General features: G+C 45.1%; 1 protein-coding gene across 5 annotated transcripts in view; it reads right to left on the reverse strand.

Moving 5' to 3' along the window:
• Palm2akap2 (PALM2 and AKAP2 fusion) overlaps positions 1-19,915 on the reverse strand; it is a 409,534-nt gene that overhangs the window by 218,004 nt on the left and 171,615 nt on the right. For all 5 annotated transcript variants that reach the window (XM_057790936.1, XM_057790937.1, XM_057790934.1 and 2 more), the window contains exon 3: positions 4,291-4,371. In XM_057790936.1, the coding sequence (XP_057646919.1) occupies positions 4,291-4,371 (81 nt within the window). The remainder of the gene's footprint in view (positions 1-4,290; positions 4,372-19,915) is intronic.

Below are 19,915 nucleotides of genomic sequence, written 5' to 3' on the forward strand. Positions count from 1 at the left end.
GGAGTGAGCAGATAAATGGAAGGAAACGAATCACAAGGGGTGGACTTGGGAGTAAGGGTGAAATATGCGTGTGATAAAGATGACATCTAAATCAATGAGCGAAGGATGAATTAATAAATCATGCTGATGACTCACTGAGAGTGAAAACATAAAGCTTCATCCTCACCTCATACCTTATTGAAAGATAAATTCTAGGTAAATTCAAACCACTGAAGTACAGACAAGCTTGTGGGCAAACATTTGAGATAAAAATCTTCCCAAGTATCGTTTTTTTGTTTTTTCCGAGACAGGGTTTCTTTGTGTAACAGTCCTGGCTGTCTTCGAACTCACCTCGCTTTGTAGACCAGGCTGGCCTTGAACACACTAAGATCCACCTGCCTCTACCTCCCAAGTGCTGGGATTAAAGGTGTGTGTCACCACTGCCCAGCCCTTAGTATGGTTAAAAAAAATATGAGTGCCACAATGGCAGATAAGATTTCATAAAAAATTATGGCTTTAAAATTCAAAAGAGCCCACATATAAAATGTTTTTAAAAAGACAATTTGTATACATATGTCAATATAAATTAATTTCACTCCAAGGCTGACGAAGCCTGTGACAAAGACTGCACATTCCAATCTATAGAAATAAGTGGGGTTCTATAAATCACATGCCCTGTCAGGGAAACATCCGCATGGGAAGTGTGTAGTTGATTGTTTTATGATGTTTTTATTCTTTGTTTTTGAAATGATGATACAATCCTTCATTTTATAAACAAGCAAAACTAATAAAGCCATCAAAATTGTTTACTGGGCTAATTTCTGAGTATTTCCTGGGAATTCTTACATAAAAACATTAGCTATTAACTAAAGATAAGCATTCAAACACAGCACCTAAAAGTTTCCTTTCATAGCTGTAATATTTCATACACTGGTCATTTGTATGAATTCCTCAGTAAGGAATTGCTCACAGTTGCCATAAAAAGTCATGGTATCCTATTCTGTGGCATTACCATACACTCTTTTTTAAAAAAATTGATTTTATTGAGCTATATATTTCTCTCTGCTCCCCTCCCTTTCTCTCCCCTCCTCTTCTACCCTCTCCTGTGGCCTACATGCTCCCAATTTACTCAGGAGATCTTGTCTTTTTCTACTTCCCACGTAGATTAGATCCACATATGTCTCTCTTAGGGTCCTCTTTGCTGTCTAGGTTCTCTGGAATTCTGAACTGTAGGCTGTGTTACCATACAGTCCTAAACATCACAATGAGTGAGAATATTCAGCAAACAGACCCGTGCCCAAACCACTTCCTTGCTTTCTATTTATTTGTTTTGACAGGAGACCAGTAGGTCTGTTTAAATAATTCATATCTCAGTGTATGACAATAACCATCCATAATCCATTTGATATGTGAATATATGTAAATACAGATACGAGAGGGATACAAAGAACATCAAAATTGTATCTTAATAAATATGAAACCCAGTTTTAATGCTTTTCTAATTGATTTTGCACAGAGAATATTTACTTTCTCCAAGAGTGTCTGGGATTATGTAAATTCGTGAAATCAATGTCATTTACTGACATCTTTCCTAATGTTTACTACTTTAAAGAACCTATAATAATCATGCTGACATGTCGGCACATGCTCTAAATCTTCTGTAGCCTATAAAATGTATTGAGAGTAAGAGAGACAGTGGTGATGGCAATTGGAGCCTGTCTGGCAAATCACCTAAAAGGACCCATCCTTTGGAAGAGAACAGTGTCCTGGGAAGAGCCTTGTCCACGGCAACAGACAGCCCTGGGCTTCAGCTTAGGCTCCCTCACTTAACAGACTGTGTGCCCCTGAGCAAATTCCTCGCCATCATGAGTTTGTTTGCAGACTGGGAGATGCAGAGAGTGACATCTATCTTGTGATATTTGTTGAGAGTTTGAAGACCCAGGCAGATGCCAGAATGCTAAATATTTCTGAGCTGACAGGAGTGTGGAGGCTCTTGGGATGTGGGGGAAGCAAGCAGCTCTCCCCCGAAAAGTTCACACAGGAAGGAGAACAACCTGAGTGCATTTTCCTCCACCCAGGGGTTGACCACTCAGCTGGAAACTGACTGATGGTAGGGAAGATGACTCACTATGCAGTTCCGCCAACAGTCAGTTCGTTTAAAGCAGAACTCACTCCCTTCTGGTAACTGAAGAGATCCTATCCCGCAGTTAGGTACCCTCTTCCGTATATGAAAATCAGACAGCCACTTTAGGAAGGCTGAGCTCAGAACAAAGGAAGATAGAATCCGGGCTGCTTTATGTGAGCACAGTAAGCCTCTCCTTGCCTTATCAATATTCCTGCTTCCCCAGTGATTAGAAACGGGACACTCCTGTAGGTGGTACCTGAGGCACACTGCCACCTTTGGAGCTTTGGGTCTTTCGTTTTTGAGGCTAGCGATCCATCCTCATACTACACAAGCCTTCCTCCAAGAGGGGAAAACACACACACTGGTCTCTGCTTACCAAGTTAACAATTACCTTCAGCCCATCTCATCTCCTACTTGCCAGATTACCGTGGTGCAAGTGTTGCATGTACCTTTGCCAGTCAGAGTCAGGCTGATGCTCATGCTGCCAAGTTCCTTATGGAACCTCAGTGCTTCCTCACATACAATGAAGTCCTATTGTTTCTTTAAACTGGATGGGTGGGTGGGTGGATGCAGAGATGAGGAAGGGATGCATGGAGCATGAACAGAATAGTTTAAGACTATGCTGGACACCAGCAATGAATGAGTCCTTGGCATCTTCTCTGGCACTCAGAATGATGACAAGTGGGAGGAAAGGAACATGGTCTCTGACATGTGCACCCTCTGACTTTGAATTAAGGACCACAAAGTTATTGTGTTGTGCTGGAGCTGGGAGGAGGGAGGCTGTCGGTCGGAGCATCCACTCCTTTAGCCTGTGATTAACCGAGTTCTTAGTCTCTCTTCTACAGCAGGTGGAATGCCTGCACTCTGGGCCAGAGACCCTGCTCTCTCCAGATTGGCCTTGTGCAGTCTTGTTAGTGTTTGTAAGCCCCGCCTCCATAGAAAGATTTTCCTAATTTTAGCCCCAGTCCTCCCCCAGGGACTGCTGCCAGGAGACAGTGACAGCATCTGAACACAGTGCGGGCCACTACCAGGAAAGGCTGGGGATGGAGTGACAGGACAGACGGAAAAAGGACAATCAGCACCACGCTGCCTTTTTCCCTCTGGAACACATGTCTCTGGTTAAAGTTCACGGTGAACTCACAAACATGCTGAACAGATATAGGTCAGGCTGCTCTTCTGGTTTATGAGCCAGTTTGCTCATGAGTCTCACTCTGAGGATTTGTTCAGCACAGCCTGGCTCTCCAGAGAACGAGACATGCAAGGGTCAAGGCCCATTCTGTCACAGGGTCCCAATAATGCACACAGGGCAGCACCCCACGAGCAGCCACCTCCCAACCAGTCCTCAAGAAAGGCAATTCTACGCACACAAGGTCATGGCAACTTGAGGCAACTTTCTCTCTCTCTCTCTCTCTCTCTCTCTCTCTCTCTCTCTCTCTCTCTGTTTTTAAAAGCCCAGGACAGTCAGAGGCAAGTAACAACTCCTGGCTGGTCCATCAACGTGGCCACATTATTATCTGAACATGCAGAAAGCAATATTCAGCCACTGGCAGGGCGTTTGTGACAGTGACTGAGCTATCTCCTCCACTGTAATCAATTACAGTGCGTAAGTGCATTATGTTTTAAAGGGGTAAAAAAATCAAAACGGTCCCCCTTCCCTCTCTCTTCTTAATAAGGTACAACAGACACTGAACTAAGTCAAATCATTTGAAAGCCAGGTTTGACCTTGTTCTAACAGGACATCTCCAATGTTATAAAGTCAAAATAAAATAGATAAACAATTTGAAATGTACAGTATCGTCCTTTTATTAGATTACACTGGCTCGTCTCTCCCCTCACCCCCCAGTAAGACAGAGTCTTTCTTTCTCCTTTCCGAAAAGTCCATTATGTGTGAAGCGCAGCTTTTGGAGCCTCCGTACAAAATACACAAGAGAAACAACCGTGGGACCATGTGGACTCTTCGCATTCAGTTTCTATATATATCTACCATGCTGCTCGGGAGCAGCAATGTAATCTCCTGCTTGTAGAAATCAGGATGCTCTAAGGATGCCTGAATCTGAGAAAAATTATACAGAAAGCCAAGAGACGGGCTCCTGGTTGCACGGAAAAGGTTGGCTCAGGCTATGCCCGGCTCTGAGAGGTGTGATCTGCAGGGCTGCTAACGCCCAGGTTTGGGCTCGGCTGCTTACCTTGGAATGCTGCAGCAGCAGTACTTGCTCGTCCAGTTGCCTTCTCTTCCCTTCGATTTCTGTCTGCCTCTTTCTTTTTTCCTTGAAAAGGAAGAGAGAGAGAGAGAGAGAGAGAGAGAGAGAGGCTGTCAGAGTGGGTGGGTGTTGGCTCCAGGAATCTGAAGGCAGGGAGAGGGAGTGGAAATGGTACACATCTGTGCAGACACTTCCAGAGAAGCTGGGCACACACGGCGTCACCTGCTCCACCGTTGCCGGGTGGACTGCAGGCAGCAGCCTTCTCTGAATGTGTCTGCGGTGGGCTCTATGAGAAGCAATTTCATTCAGAAGGAAAGGATACACACACACACACACACACACACACACACTTACACCACACTGTTCTCTGTGTTGTACTGGGCTAATTTGGAGACAAAGAATACAAATGTCTCAATGCAGCTACAAACTGCAGACAGGATGAAATGGTGGTGGTTGTGGTTGTGGAGGGGGTTCTAGGGTTGGATTCTTTTCATTCAAATCACATGCATATTTAATATAGTACAGTTTTAAATTTTGAAAAAATAAATCATCAAGCCGGACACTCCAAACAAGGCAAACGAGAGGGGTGGTCCCTGCTTAAGTAAGCTTTGTGGCAAAGCATTTCATGTGGGTGGGGCTTGCTTGAGGTGAGGGTAAATCAAACGAGGATCCGCCTGGGTTCAAGTGCTGGCCCTGCCTATTGCTATGTGCCTTAAGTAAGTTTTTAGCCCCCTGGGTCCCCTGAATGGAGACTGCCCAAACCACATGGCTGAAATGTGTCTTTATGTGTGAGATGATACATATAGGAAGCCTGGAACAGCGCTTGTCATGCAGCAAGCATTCATTCACCACGGTCCGCTATTATTTCCTTTGCCACCCATTCATTTCTAGGAAATGCCTAGAAACCCGGCTGAGAGGGATGTATTTCTACCATCATTATTCCATTGGAATGCATACCTCACATTTTTTTCTCTATACTTTGCCAGTGCAGACAATAAACAGCATAGGAACGTGACTCATAAGAACAGAGAGGCCTGGCCCTTCCCATAGCAGACTTGCCAGTGTTTCGCTGCTGAAGTATACAGCGGTGTTTTATTGAGAGATGCTCAGTTGTGGATCACTTTCCTTTAGTCCCGCATAGGGAGAAACTTGTTAGGCAGGACATATGGGCGTTTCACAACACAACAGCCAAACCCTGGGGGACACAGTGATGTTGAAGTCTGGCTGCCACGCTTAGTGTTCATGGAAGCTTTGCTTTTATGTAGTGCCGTGTTTCTGGAGATGTAATCACATCACTGCTTACACAGACCACCATGGACTCAGCAAACTGTCTCTCAGCTGACTAGCTTTTCATTCCAGATTTCCTCTTCCCTAAACCAAAAGCAAACCACAAACTCTTGAGACCTTCGGTCTCACCAATCCCATAATTCCACAATCCTGCCGCTCCTCTTAGCTCACATCCCCATATGGAGCATCCTGTGATCGCAATGGATGGCAAACCCAGTGTTCTGCTACCATGAATACAAGCAGCTGGCACCTCACTCGTCCTCCTCATCCTCCTCATCCTCTCTTCACACCTGGTCCTTCTGTATTCATCTCAGCAAGTGACATTACTCTCACAAATCATCCCGTACTCTCATTTTCTTGAAAGATAAGGGTCCTGTTGATCCCACCCTCTGCTGTCTGTGTGTTTTTCTTAATGACATCAATGTAGATATTCTAGTTAGGCCTTTCAGCATACCAGAAACTTAAATGTTTATACTTCAGTTCCATCTGGATTACTGTAATGATTTCCTTTCTGGTCCCCATTAACCAAATGTCTGTCTATAATTGTTACCAGAGGGGTACTCTTTCTTTATTTTTGAGACAAGGTCTCACTGAGTAGTTCAGGGTGGTCTTGAACTCATAATTTTCCTACCTCAGCCTCCTGAGTACTGGGATTACAGGCAAGTGTCTCCATAGAAGGCCACAGCAAAGTTCTACCTAAAACCCAGACGTCTCTACTGCTATATTGCAAAGACCAGACTTCTCAGCATGGCCTAAAAAGTTGTCCTGAGTATCCCACAGCTTCACCATAAGGAGCAACCCTCAGTCCATATTCTTCCACCTCAACACCCCCCTGAAGCTCCCTGACCTGCTGAGCTGGCACATGTCTTCCTGGCTTTACTCCTAATGCTTTCTCTAGCAATAATGGAGGCCTCTTGCTGCTTCATTTGACAAAAACTATCCCACCTTTGAAAGCTCAACTTAAATATCCACCAGGCTGTAATGCAGGTGTAAAAGGCACCCGTGGGTTGCCAGTCATGGTTAGTCACACACCCCTGCTCATCCTGCCAACCAGACTTACACACAAGTCAGCCTGAACCAATCATATGCCTTTATCTTGTTGCAATGGTGACTGATGTAAGGGATGGCAAAGTTGCTGTGGGACAATGGTCTGTACCCTGTCAATTGTATTTTAATAAAACACTGATTGGCCAGTAGCCAGGCAGGAAGTGTAGGTGGGGTGAAGGGAATTCTGGGAAGAGAAAAAGAATTAGTCTGCAGTTGTCACCCAGACACAGAGCAAGCAAGATGTGACTGCCTCGCCGAAAAAGGTACCAAGCTATGTGGTTAACACAGATAAGAATTATGGGATAGCCAGGTGGTGGTGGTGCACACCTTTAATCCAGCACTTGGGAGGCAGGCAGATCCCTATGAGTTCGAGGCTAGCCTGGTCTACAAGAGCTAGTTCCAGGACAGGCTCCAAAACTACAGAGAAACCTTGTCTCAAAAAAAAAACAAACAAACAAACAAACAAACAAAAAAAAAACCACAAAAAGAATTATGGGCTAATATAAATTATAAGAGTTAATAAGAAGCCCAAGCTAACAATCAGTTTATAATTAATGTAGACCTCTGTGTGTTTCTTTGGGACTGAACAGCTGCAGGACCCGGCAGGACAGGAACAAGTAGAATGGGTAAGTGATGTTTCCAAGGACAGACACCAAGTATTAGGACAAGAGAATGAAGCCCTGCTTTCCTCTAGAGCACTGAGGGACACCTGTCTGAGTTGCCCTTCGGCCAATCGCATGGAAGTAAGGCATCTATGTTGGAGACAATGAGGTCTGCAGAGAGGAGCAGACGAGAGACAGAGAGCAGGATCCCATCCTTTGAGTCCCTAAAGTATCAACACTGAAACATCTACCTGTGGCTTAAGCTAGCGTGAGTGACGCGCATGTCCCTATGGAAAGGGTGCTGTCCACGCAGAAACCTTGCCTGCTCCCTCCCAAGACCTTTCCACAGCACCTTCTCCATAGGTTGCGACTCTTTTCTTTCTTTATGGACCAGGTCTTTTTCTACAACCCAGGCTGATTCTGAGCTTGCCATTCTTTCTCCTCTTGAGATGTGGGTCTTCCTACATTAGTACTTCAAATACTTCATTCATTTACAAACTTAGGCATCTTCACCTTCTATCGAGCTATGGGCCGCTAGAGGGCAAGGGACAGTGGCTAAAGCTGAGGACACCTCGTAATGAACACATGTAATCGACACCTGCTCAACAGCTCGAAACAAATGGACTGCCCGCCTCTTTGCAATCCCCTGCGTGTGTTTCCATCTATCCACATCTTTCAGTCAGATACATTATGAATTTGCACTTGTGATCAATGGCAACAAATATATTATTGAATACACATTAGCCATTAGTCAGTAGAACGGAGTGTCATAATGATGGAGGTATTGATCCATTCGGATCACCATTGCCACGCATATGAGAAAAGGGTTGACAAAGCCAATCTGGGAAAGAATCGGGGAAAGCAGAAGAAATAATTTCAGGGACAGCCTAATGGACAATGGTAACAGCAACTGGGAGGGTCAGTGCTCCCCAGGAGACATCTGGAATGAAATGAACTCAATGCATTAGAAAGATTTCCGGGTGCTCCCACTATCCGGGAGGCCTCACAAGCCATGCCCATTGTCTTTCTGTAAATCATAAGCTTTTCTAGCAGGTATTTTCTAGAAGCATCACAGCATTATAAATGCTGCAAACTCTTGATATAGTAAGGAGCATTTGCTAGAGCGTAGCACACACTGTCCAAAGGGGCTACTGAGTCTGGTGGGAAGCTGTCGAGGAGGGAGTTAGGGAAGACTCTCTCTCTGTCTTGCTTTGTAAGATTCCCTTCTACTCTGGCTGCATGCGATGTGGCAGGGACATTGGAAGGGCAAGGTGTAGCTGGAGGCTCAGGAGGTCTGCTACTACTTCACTTAACAAAACCTGTCCAGCAGCATTTCTTAAAATATCCATGAAGCCATAGTGGCAGCCTGTGGATCCAAGGATTGGCTAGGCTGAGCTCAGGAGGAGCAGAGAGAGTCAGGGAGAGGCAGAGAGGGGAAGGAAGAGGCAGAGAGAGAGGCAGGGAGAGGGAGGGAGAGGCAGGGAGGGGAAGGAAGAGGCAGAGAGAGAGAGAGAGAGAGAGAGAGAGAGAGAGAGAGAGAGAGAGAGGCAGGGAGAGGCAGGGAGGGGAAGGAAGAGGCAGAGAGAGAGAGAGAGAGGCAGGGAGAGGCAGGGAGGGGAAGGAAGAGGCAGAGAGAGAGAGAGAGAGAGGCAGGGAGAGGCAGGGAGGGGAAGGAAGAGGCGGGGGGAGGGGAGACAGAGACAGAGAGAGACAGAGAGAGGAGAGACAGAGAGAGAGAGAGAGAGGCAGGAGGGAGAGGAAGGGAGAGGAAGGAAGAGGCTGAGATGGAGAGTTTCAAGAAGCAGATAAACCATTTCCTTTTCTGAAACCCTACCCTGACTTGGGTTAACACCTAGAATCCCAGGGACTAACAATGGGAAAAAGCCAGAAGACCTACTCAAGATACTGTTTCTATTCAGAGATTTCAAAATAAGAAAAATAAAAGTGCTGAAAAGAAAAAGAGTACAAATGGTAAATATGATATTTCTTCCTCTGCTTACTTGAGAAAGCCCTGCTTTAACTCCTCCCATGTTGAACTAAAGGGAATTTTATAGCCGCCCCCCCCCCCCCCCCCCCCAGCCAGTAGCCAGCTGGTTCCCAGGCTTTTTGCAACCCAGAACAGAGAAAGAGGTACAAGACTGGAAACTGCAAGGAACAGTTTTAAATAGCTTCCCTTTGGAAAGGGAATGGGGGTGGAAGAGATGCCACATAGGAGAGAAAAGGAGAGAAGGTAGGGAAAAGCAAAGGACGGGAAGGACTTGAACATAGATGGGCATTCACGTAGAAAACAGAGGTGGGCTGGGGACGTAGTGCACAGGTGGTGTGCTTGCCCCAGGTTCAATCCCAGTACTGCAAACAAGTAGAAAATGAAGGAGCTGAGATGAAAGATTCAGGGAAGACAGCTTCAAGCTACTGTTTATTGGCTGATGAAAAGAATCTCTGGGGCTGTTCCCCCAAAAGAGGCCAACCAGGGTGCTGGGATTACCCTGCCAAACTGTTTCATTGTGAATTCAAAGTCTAACTGGATCACCAGGGCACCCAGGTTTTAAATAGGTTACACTAAGACATAAAATGTCACGTGAAAATTAAATTATGGAAAATCAACATGCAAATGGGAATTGGAGGAACTTCATCTATTAAGGAATCAGAATGTCATTCCAGGCATGGCTGCATTATAATTACCTGTTTAGGGCCCCTGCAGAGTTGATGCTATTTCTGTACCTGAGGACAGAGAAGGAGGATGGGCTCTCGGAAGCAGGGTGACAAAGCACGAAATAATCAAGGAGGTGCCCACTCAGCTTTACCCAACTGCCTGTCCAGTTAACAGGAGATGTTGAGTTTGCTTGGCAGACCTATCACTATTGAAGACCAGTTGCCTCGTCTCACTGCCATTGGGTCACTCGCTCTCTTGGTTTGAATGTCAAGGTCACCAATCAAGATCGTTACTACGTTCAGGCTTCCAAACTAGTTAGCTGAGCACCGAGATCACTCCTGTTTGTTAGGCCTCTGTGATGTCTAATTGCTGGGAAATGAGCAAAGCACTTGTCTTAGTTACTGCTCTATTGCTGTGGAGAGACACCATGGCCAAGGCAACTCTTGTAAAATGAGCAGCTAACTGAAGGCTTGCTTACAGTTTCAGAGGGTTAGTCCATGATCATCACAGTGGGAAGCAGACAGGCATGGTGCTGAAGGAGTAGCTGAGAACTTTACATCCTGATCTGCCAGCAACAGGCAGAGCAAACCACTCCCAGTGATACACCTTCTCCAACAAGGCTACACCCTTTCATCCTTCCCAAACAGTGACACCAACTGGGCACCAAGCAATCAAACATAAGAACCTATGGGGGCCATTCTAATTAAAACTACCACATCAGTATTTAAGTTTGTAAATAGATTGGAAACTAAGGTAGTATGTATATGTATTTATGTGTATATATATATATATATATATATATATATATATATATTATATATTTGGATCCCACAAAAATAAGGAATAGAAAGAAACTGGAATGTATTGAAATAGTAACCTTAAAAGTATTAACCAGTTCTATTGAGAGCTCAGTCTGTGAAGTGCTTGCCTTATAAGGACAAGGACCTCAGTTTAATCTTCAGGCACCTAGAGTTTGCATTAAAAAGCAAATTCCAAGGGTGGTGGCAGCACACACTTAATCCCTCAGGAGGCAGAGGCACTCAGATCTCTGTGAGTTCAAGGCTAGCCTGGTCTACAAAGTGAGTTCCAGAACAGTCAGGACTGTTACACAGAAAACCCTGTTTCAAAAACCAAAGCAACAACCACAAAAACCAACAAATTCTAGCCCTGAGGAGGCAGAATCAAGCAGATACCTGGGGCTCACTGGCCATGCAGCATAGCCGAGCCTGCTTGGCAAGGTCCAGGTTAGTATGAGAACTATATTCCCCACTGTTCCCCCAAAAGAAGGTGGACAGATATTGAAAAACCAACAGCAGAGACTGTTCCCTGCACCACCGTCCCCAGCCACACATAGGCATGCCCACATGTACCCATGCCTAGACATGCCCACACCACACACAGAGGGGGATGCTCAGCCAAAAGAACAAATAGACCTCCTATCATCAAATTTGCTGCCTTACCAGGCGCTCATTTATCTTACGACATCTTCATGTGGCATGCAAAATTCTACAACTCTATCCATTTCCTGGGGCTTAGTCTTGACTGACATTTCTATTTATATAACTTTTCTTTATGCAACCAATTCTGACCTCTAGCTGTTATCTGTGGTAAATGAGGGAAACGCCTGCCCCCCTCCTTGCATGTCAGAAATTATAAGGCCAAGAGAAGACTTCGAAAGAGACAAAAATATAATATGCTAATTGGTTCAAATTTTAAAACTGACCTTTGAAAAGGAACTTGAGAAACATCACAAGGGCTTAGATAAAATACGGTGATACTGAACTATCAACATAGGTAGCTTTTTAATGTCAAGCCAAATACAAACCACAGCAATTTAGCTTCAGATATTTTATGGTCACTTTATCATACACACACACACACACACACACCATATTGAAATAAATAAATGTTTAAATAAATATAAAATTAAAGTATCCAAGGGGGAATGTGTGTAGGCTTCTGCAAAAACTGTCTCCTTTTATGTAAGCGACTCGAGTATGTGTGCATTTTAGTATTCAGGGAGATCCTGGGACACCAAGGGACAAGCATAATAATAATAGCAACAGAGCTTAGCAGGTGTCAGACTTTTGCAAGGACGGCTCTTAAGCTCTTCAATGAGTGCTCAACCGAGTCTTGAGACATGCATCTTTAGTAGTTTCAATTTTTTTTTTTTTTTTTTTTTTTTTTTTTTTTTGGTTTTTTGAGACAGCGTTTCTCTGTGGTTTTGGAGCCTGTCCTGGAACTAGCTCTTGTAGACCAGGCTGGTCTCGAACTCACAGAGATCCGCCTGCCTCTGCCTCCCAAGTGCTTGGATTAAAGGCGTGCGCCACCACCGCCCGGCTAGTTTCAATTTTATTAATGAACACAACCAAGCTTGGTTAATGTGTAAACAGCCCAAGGTCATGAGAGACAGGCCGTAGTCAAATGAATTAGAAATGGAGTCGTTCTGAGTCTAGAACACTGCCTGAGAGCATCTGCCACTCCACAGACAGTAATACACACAATCTGGACATCTCTATATGTGGATGCAAACACCTTCCAGAGCAATGAGATTCTGAAGATGCTGATGGGGGAGGTCTTTCTGTATATGTGTTGCTCTTACTGGCTAATGAATAAAGCTGCTTTGGCCTATGGCAGGGCAGAACATAGACAGAATATATTCCATCAAGCTGGCTCTCTCATCTCACGAAGGTGGGCAAAGCCCAGGAGAAAAGCCTGAAGACAGGAGGCACCTGGACACTACATGGGCCTCATAACAAGCAGTGTTGTCATGGGCTCCTATCCAGTCTCAGAGCTGCAGACCATGGGACAGCTCAGGGGTTAGGACACACCCGAAGAGAGTTGTCACAGTAGGATAAGAAACAGAAAATAGGATGTATAAAAAATAGAGAGAGATCAGTATACATCCAGACCAAGAAATGTAAATACTCCAAAACTAGCATGAATCCAGAGACATTGATGTCTTTTCCACAGTTGATCTTAGCCCAAAGGCAGGGATCATCATCTTTTTGGACCTTCCCCAACTGTGCTTCTGTTTGTTTCTTAGATGCATTTGCTGATATCTGATTAATCTTCAGGATTTATAAACATTTCAATACAAAAAGTATAATCACTCAGACTATCCCCACCCAGATAAGTACTTGTCAGCATTAGAAAATATAAATACTATTAATACATGTGCTAACACAATGAAAAAACCCTACAATTCATACAAATAAAATTAAGTCAACTATGGCATCTTTCCTGTTACACCGCCCCCACTCACTTATTCTTTTAGGTGGCAATTCCTATTAGTTTTCTGTGACTTCCACTAGAAAAGAAAAATGAGTACCCCAATATGCCAGAGTACCCCAGCAAGCGCTGAAGTTGGTGGATCCTTTACAGATAGCATCCACAACCTGCTCCCCACAGCATGCTGTCTTCACTGTGGTCCGTTCACAGATTTCTCTGTCAGCACATCTAGTGCACCTTGTTCTTTGAACTTCGACATGGCAGCCTGCAGATGGATCCTAATTGATCCCCTCCTTGCCTGCCAGCTGCTGATTCATTATTTAGGAGCTCTTCGTATGCCGTTCATCATCATGAACAGCGATTCACTGGGCTTTCCTCTGTGCACATCTTAGATGTATTTCTGGCATGGCCTCCACAGGGTACAATTCAAACAGCAAGACTTCCTAAGTCAGGAAATTTAAAGCTTTAATAGGGACAAACTGCCCTCCCTCAAGATCCATTTTCTGTGTTTTAAATGATATACCTCTAACAGGAGTTAAAACTCACTCAACTAATATGTTCTTTTTAGTCATCTTTGGGGGACCCCAAGGGATTTTAAATGAATGAAACTACCTACCACTTCATTAATAATTGCTATAGTCTCACAACATATACTGGCAATTAGCTCTTCTCATGGATCTGTATCCTTTCTTGTTAAAAAGAAACTTAGTTTCCAGACATGGCTAGAGCTTGGTGTGGTGACTTTTCACTGTCTTGTACTCAGAGCACTAGAGAAACAGGCAGGAGAAGGACACATCAGAGGCTAGCCTGGGCTACATAGTAAGACCCCCTGTCTCAACAACAACAACAAACAATGGCTTGCTACTTTGTGCACAGACTCAGCAATGATCCCATTGAGTTTCCCAGAGAACTCAAGTTGATGTCTAGGCCTTGAACTATTAATATCAGAACGATCACACAGAAAAGCTGTGTCCTCTGGACGCTAATACAAGGCTGGTCCCTTCTGTTATTTCTGAACTCCAAAGCACAAAAGAACATTTCCCAAACACCAAAATTATTACTACATGGGCCCGGGCAATATGAAAAGTGAAAACACAAGAAAATGCCATGAATGTATGATTTTAGGATAGGAAAAGGCAGTTTTAAAGGCCATATGAAGAAACCCACAAAATATAAAACTGGTCATGCTTACTATGGGAAATTTTAAGCTGGTTTTTATAGTACCAATGAGTCATAATAACTCAAAAACAAGTGTTAACTAAGGAAAGCACTTGCAATGTATGCCAAATGGTTAGGAATTTAGTAAACAAAGAATTTGTTACAATTCAACATGATTTATAGGGAAAACAGATACACATTGGCATAGGAAAAACAAAGTATAGGGAAATATTTACCATTCTTAATAACCACATAAGTGAAAAACAGGTACTAAAATGTCATTTTCCATTCTTATTCTCTTTGGATATTCTCTTTGGAGCTAATGTGGGGAAAATGACCCCCCTTCTCTCACATTTTTAAAGATGTCTTTTTTATGTGTATGATTATTTTGCCCATATGTGTGTATGGATGCTATGTGAATGTCTGTTACTTTTGGAGGTCAGAAGAAGGCATTGGATTTCTTGGAACTGGGGTTTCAGATGGTTCTAAGCCACCAACCAAGTGGGCGCTGGGACCCAAACCAGATTCTCTGTAAGAGTAACAAATGCTCTTGACAACTGAACCATCTCTTCAGCCCCTCTTCCCCTAATTATAAAATGTACTTATTTATTTGATGTGTGTTTCTATGTGTGCTTGTGTGTGTGAGAGGGGCACGCTAGTACCATGGCACATGTGTGTGGAGTCAGAGGATAAGTTGTGGGAGTCAGTTCTCTTCTGTCATCATGTGGCTTCTGGGGATCAGACTCAGGTTGTCAGGTTTGCTGGGAAATACTTTTACCTATTGACCACCTCACCAGCAGGTCTTACCCTCTTTGTAATCTTTAACAGAATGATAAATAATAGCCACCATCCCGGAGCACACCACCTGACGCTTTTATCTGATTTGTTCACCATTGGTCCCAGTCAATAAGTCAGCAAGATGCATACTTCATAAAGAGCATGTCTGTCTGACTGTCTGTCTCATTTATAGCTTAACTCTCATGCCTGGAACCAAGCCAAACATAACACATGCCTAAATAAGGATTTCTTGATGAATCAATTAAAAACAAATAAATAAAATTCAGCCATTAAAATCTATTTGTGAAAAACTGGTGAAGAGTAGTGCTCTCAATATCAAACTGTCACTCTTTTGGGGACTGGAGACAAACCCAGGGTCTTATGCATACTCAGTGAGTGTTCTGCCACCAAACTATCCCCCAAATCCAGAGAGGAGGATGGGGGATGGGAAAGGGACGAGGAGAGGGAGGAGAAGGGAGAGGCATGGGAGAGAGGATGATTGATTCTCACAATCAGGTTTAAAAAGCAGAGTCTGACCTCGGGTTTGCTGCTTGCTTGTCTGTCTGTCTGTCTCACTATTCTGTCAAAGCTGACACATCATCCTCCTGCCTCGGCTTTTGTCACTGGAGCAACAAGCTGGCATGGGAGGCAGGGTTCTCTCCCACTTAGACCTTCCGTCCTTCACATAGCAGCAGAGGGGCTAAGGTTTGGGCTTGTCCAGGAACGGAGACAGCTTTACCTGAGCCCAGGTAACTAGAGATCTGTCCTGGAGGAAGTATGGGGGAACAAGGTGGGAATCTCCGTCAAGGCTGGCTCCAAGTAAAGTGACTCTTTCCACTGCCACTCTTCCCCAGATGTCTGTCTCCCGTGGGGGATCCTCTAGAGTCATGGCTGCAATCTAGGGCAAGATTCAAGGACTCTACAAAAGCCATGGAGGTGGTGCCCTGACCCCATCGCTAACATCTGCCTTCCAGATTCAGCTAGGTTGTAACCTGCATGAGCCAGCCTGATGCTGCCTCAATTTGACCTTAGTTCTCCCCACAATATTTAATCCTAAGAAATCATTAAGGTCACCTGAGGAACATTAAAGAAAAGCAGTAAACACGCCAGGCCCCAATCTCAGAGATTTGGATCTTACTGGAGGCTATAAAAGCTCCCAGGGAGTTTCAATGTCAGCAGAGGTGGAAAGTTCTTGTTGGGTATGGTATCTTGGCTTGGGCTACAAGCAAGTGCTTTGGCTTGTGTGAATCTGGGCCCTTTCAGCTAACTGAACTATCAGTCAAGGCTGTTAGAAGACATCCCTGGTCAGTAACATCTCTGTTCTTATAGCTAAGTCCTGGCTTTCTTTCCTCTTCAAAGTGTAGGTCCCTGCCAAGCTAATAGGGTCTAAAGCACAGGGACAGGAAGAGCTTGTCTTGGGGCTCAGGATGGCCAGTGCTGCCTCCTTGTGGCAATATTTCCTGTCCTCACCTACACGTGCCTGATTGTCCTTCCCATGAGGCTTCTTCTACCTTTATTTATATTATTTCCTTCCTTCCTTCCTTCCTCCCTCCCTCCCTCCTTCCCTCCCTCCCTCCCTCCCTCCCTCCCTCCCTCTCTCCCTCCCTTTCTTCCTTCCTTCCTTCTTTCCTCCCTTCTTTCTGTCCCTCGGGACAACATCTCATGTAGCCCAGGATAACCTTGAACTCTCTACATGGCTGTGAATAACTTTGAACTTCTGATCTCCTGCCTCTACTACTTGACAGCTGACAAACTCCCGTACAGCCACCCCATTTGTGAGGGGCAGGAGCCAGAGTCTTACATCTGCCAGGCAGGCACTTTACTGGCAGGGCACCTCGGTACCTCAATGACGATTTTTGACTCAGGCCAGGGATGATCAACCACGCCAGAAGGCCAAGATGAGAGGTAGTTACAAAGCCGCAGTGAACATCACCAAGACGGTCCAACCGAATCTGGCTTCGAGTTAAAATAAAAGACTTCTGTGCTTCAAACATTCCCCTAAATGTCCCAGTGCGACACTGCATGGGAAAAACTCTCCATCTTTTAGAACAGGCCCCTTCCACACAACCTCCATGAATGGACAGTAGATTGGATCATCTGCAGAGTTGCGGGGCTCGGACAGAGCCGGTAAGGCCATCCTGGTGGGGGCTGAGGACACACCATACATCTGACCTGGGCAGATGACACCCCGAGGCCAGGGAGAGCATCTGTTATACCGAGGACCTGTGAGGTCAGGTGCTCTCAGGGTTGGCGTGGCCTCCTGGGAGAAGGCTACACAGGAAGAACAGGCAAGGGCCCCCGCTTTACCCTTCTTGTTCTCCCTCTCTCAGTAACCTTGACCAGAATTTAATTTCAGGTGTTCAGTCAGTGTGAAGACTGGAAAACAAACATTAATATGGAATATTTGATACAGGACTGGTGCAAAATGAAAATGTTAAAAAAAATAGTGTAAAAAGGGGAAATCATATGCATGGTAGAAAACAGGCTTCCTCCAGCACTACAGTGGGTTTCTACTTTTCATATGTGTATGTGTGTATGTGTCTGTCTGTGTGTATCTGTGTGTGTGCCTGTGTATGTGTTCCCGTGTGTGTATGTGTGCTTGCGTGTATCTTTGTGTGTGCACACATGTGTGTCTCTGTGTGTGTCTGTGTGTGTCTGTGTGCATCTGTGTCTCTGTGTGTGTCTGTGTGCATCTGTGTCTCTGTGTGTGTCTGTGTGTGTGTGTGTCTGTGTGCATCTGTGTCTCTATGTCTGTGTGCCTTAGACATAATTGACCAAAGCACAGGGTACAGGGACTCCGGGCCCTGTATTCAATCTTCCAGAGATTCCTGCCTCCAAGCAGAGAGCGGAAAGAGCTGCACATAAAGCCTAGATATTGCATATTGCATTTTTGGGAAGTATTTGGGTGAAAACTGCCCTTTGCCCCTTCCATAAGGATTCTGCATGATTAACCTCTGCTCTCTAGCTGTGAACGGGTTGCCAAACTTAGTGTACAGTAATTATTTCCAGCCTCACAGTCTCTATCACAACCCTTCAGCGTAGCAGACAGTCCAATTGGTTGTTCTATCTACTGCTCAGCAGGAGACAATGTTAACCCAGCAGGCACGACCCCAGGGGAAGCAGCACGCCCACTATAACAAGGTTTCAAATCCCTGGGCCCTGTGACAGGGACCTTATTTGAAAGAAGGGTCTTATGCAAATGTAATGAAGTCAGCCTGTAGAGAACATTATGCAGCCGCCTCCTCAGGGGCCATATTTCTGGTGGAACTGAGTGCCATATGCCTGTTACATCATCAGTCACAGAACACTTGTGCAAAAATAGAAACTGTCCAACCAATGAAGTATTGCCTTGGCCAACAGTCAAACAGGGATAGTCAAGAAAGGCAAAGAAGGCCTTGGCCGGATATAATCCTGAATCCTAGCAGAAGGCAGGAAGTTCAAGGGTGTCTAAGGAAGGCTCTGCGTATTGGATGCACCTGGGATCTCTAAAAGCTTCTGTACCTGTGCCTCCTGTCGTCATGAGGAGGCATTATCACCCATCCCACTTTGAAAGAACTAAGGCCCAGATATGCTGACCACATAGAGGCAGAAGGGAACCGGACTATTTTTATTTGCCACTGCTCTATCAGACCCTGGAGTCATACTATGTATTCCCCAAAGTTAGGGTTTCAGTGATAGCTGACAACCTGTCCTTGGTCAATCGAGGAGACTTGAACAAGATCCACAGTAGCGAGAGATGACTTGTGTGATACAAAGTCCTTGTCCAGATAACCGCCCTATGCTTGGGCACAGTTTAGAATCTGCCTAGGGAGCAACCATGATGCCAACCTGCTGCCTACCCCCTTCCTCTGAGAGCAGCAGTTCTCAGCCTGTGGGGAAGAACCCTGCAGGCCACAGGGTCGGATATTAGATATCCTGCATGTCAGATATTTATACTATGATTCATAATAGTAGCAAAATTACAGTCATAAAGTAGAAACAAAATTTTATGGTTGGGGGTCACCACAACACAAGGAGCTGTATTAAAGGGTCATAGCATTAGGAGGGTTGAGAAGGACTGCCCTTAGTCAAGGCCCTATCACCATACTCCTTAATCTCTTTTTACTCATTTCCATGTGTATGTAGAGCGTACATGTGTGTTTATGTATGTTTTGCATGTGTGTAGGTACACATGTGTGCGTGCAAGTACATGTGCTTACAGAGGCTCTCGGTTGACGTCAGGAATCACCCTCAACAGCTGTTCCACCTTGTTTACTGAGGCAGTCTCCCCGTCAAACCCAGAGATCACCGCAACAGCTAGTCTTGATGGCATCTTGCCCCAAGGAACCGCTGTCTCCCCGCGTCGATGCTGGAATTACAGGCAGCCAGTATGCCCACCTGGCGTTTAGTGGATTCTGGGGATCTAAACTCCAGTTCTCATGTGTGGGGGGCAAACACCTTAACCACCACGCCATCTCTCCAGCTCGTTCGATCTTGCGGCTGTGAGGTGCTCTCACAGCCCGAGTCTGGGCTTCATCCCAGGGCTCTCCCCACTGCTATGCGGCACCTCCAGCTCCTGCACAGTCCTCGGAGAAATGAGGATGGAGAGGAAGAGGCTGCTCTCCTCTCAGAGTCCCCGCTTTTGTGAAGAGGCTGCTCTTCTCTCAGAGTCCCCGCTTTTGTGTCTCAATTTCCTTCTTTCGTTCTAATTCCAAAGCCACACCTGAACCCACTCTGCCTAAAGCCCTTATCTCCCATGCTTGTTTGCCACCTTACTTCTCACATCTACCATGATCTCATTTGCTCATTTGCTGCTTTTCTAACCCATCGTTTTTCATTAGGATACAATTCCCTGAGTCGGAACTTCTGAGACTGC

Source organism: Chionomys nivalis, chromosome 16, assembly GCF_950005125.1.
Source record: "Chionomys nivalis chromosome 16, mChiNiv1.1, whole genome shotgun sequence".
NCBI lineage: Eukaryota > Metazoa > Chordata > Mammalia > Rodentia > Cricetidae > Chionomys > Chionomys nivalis.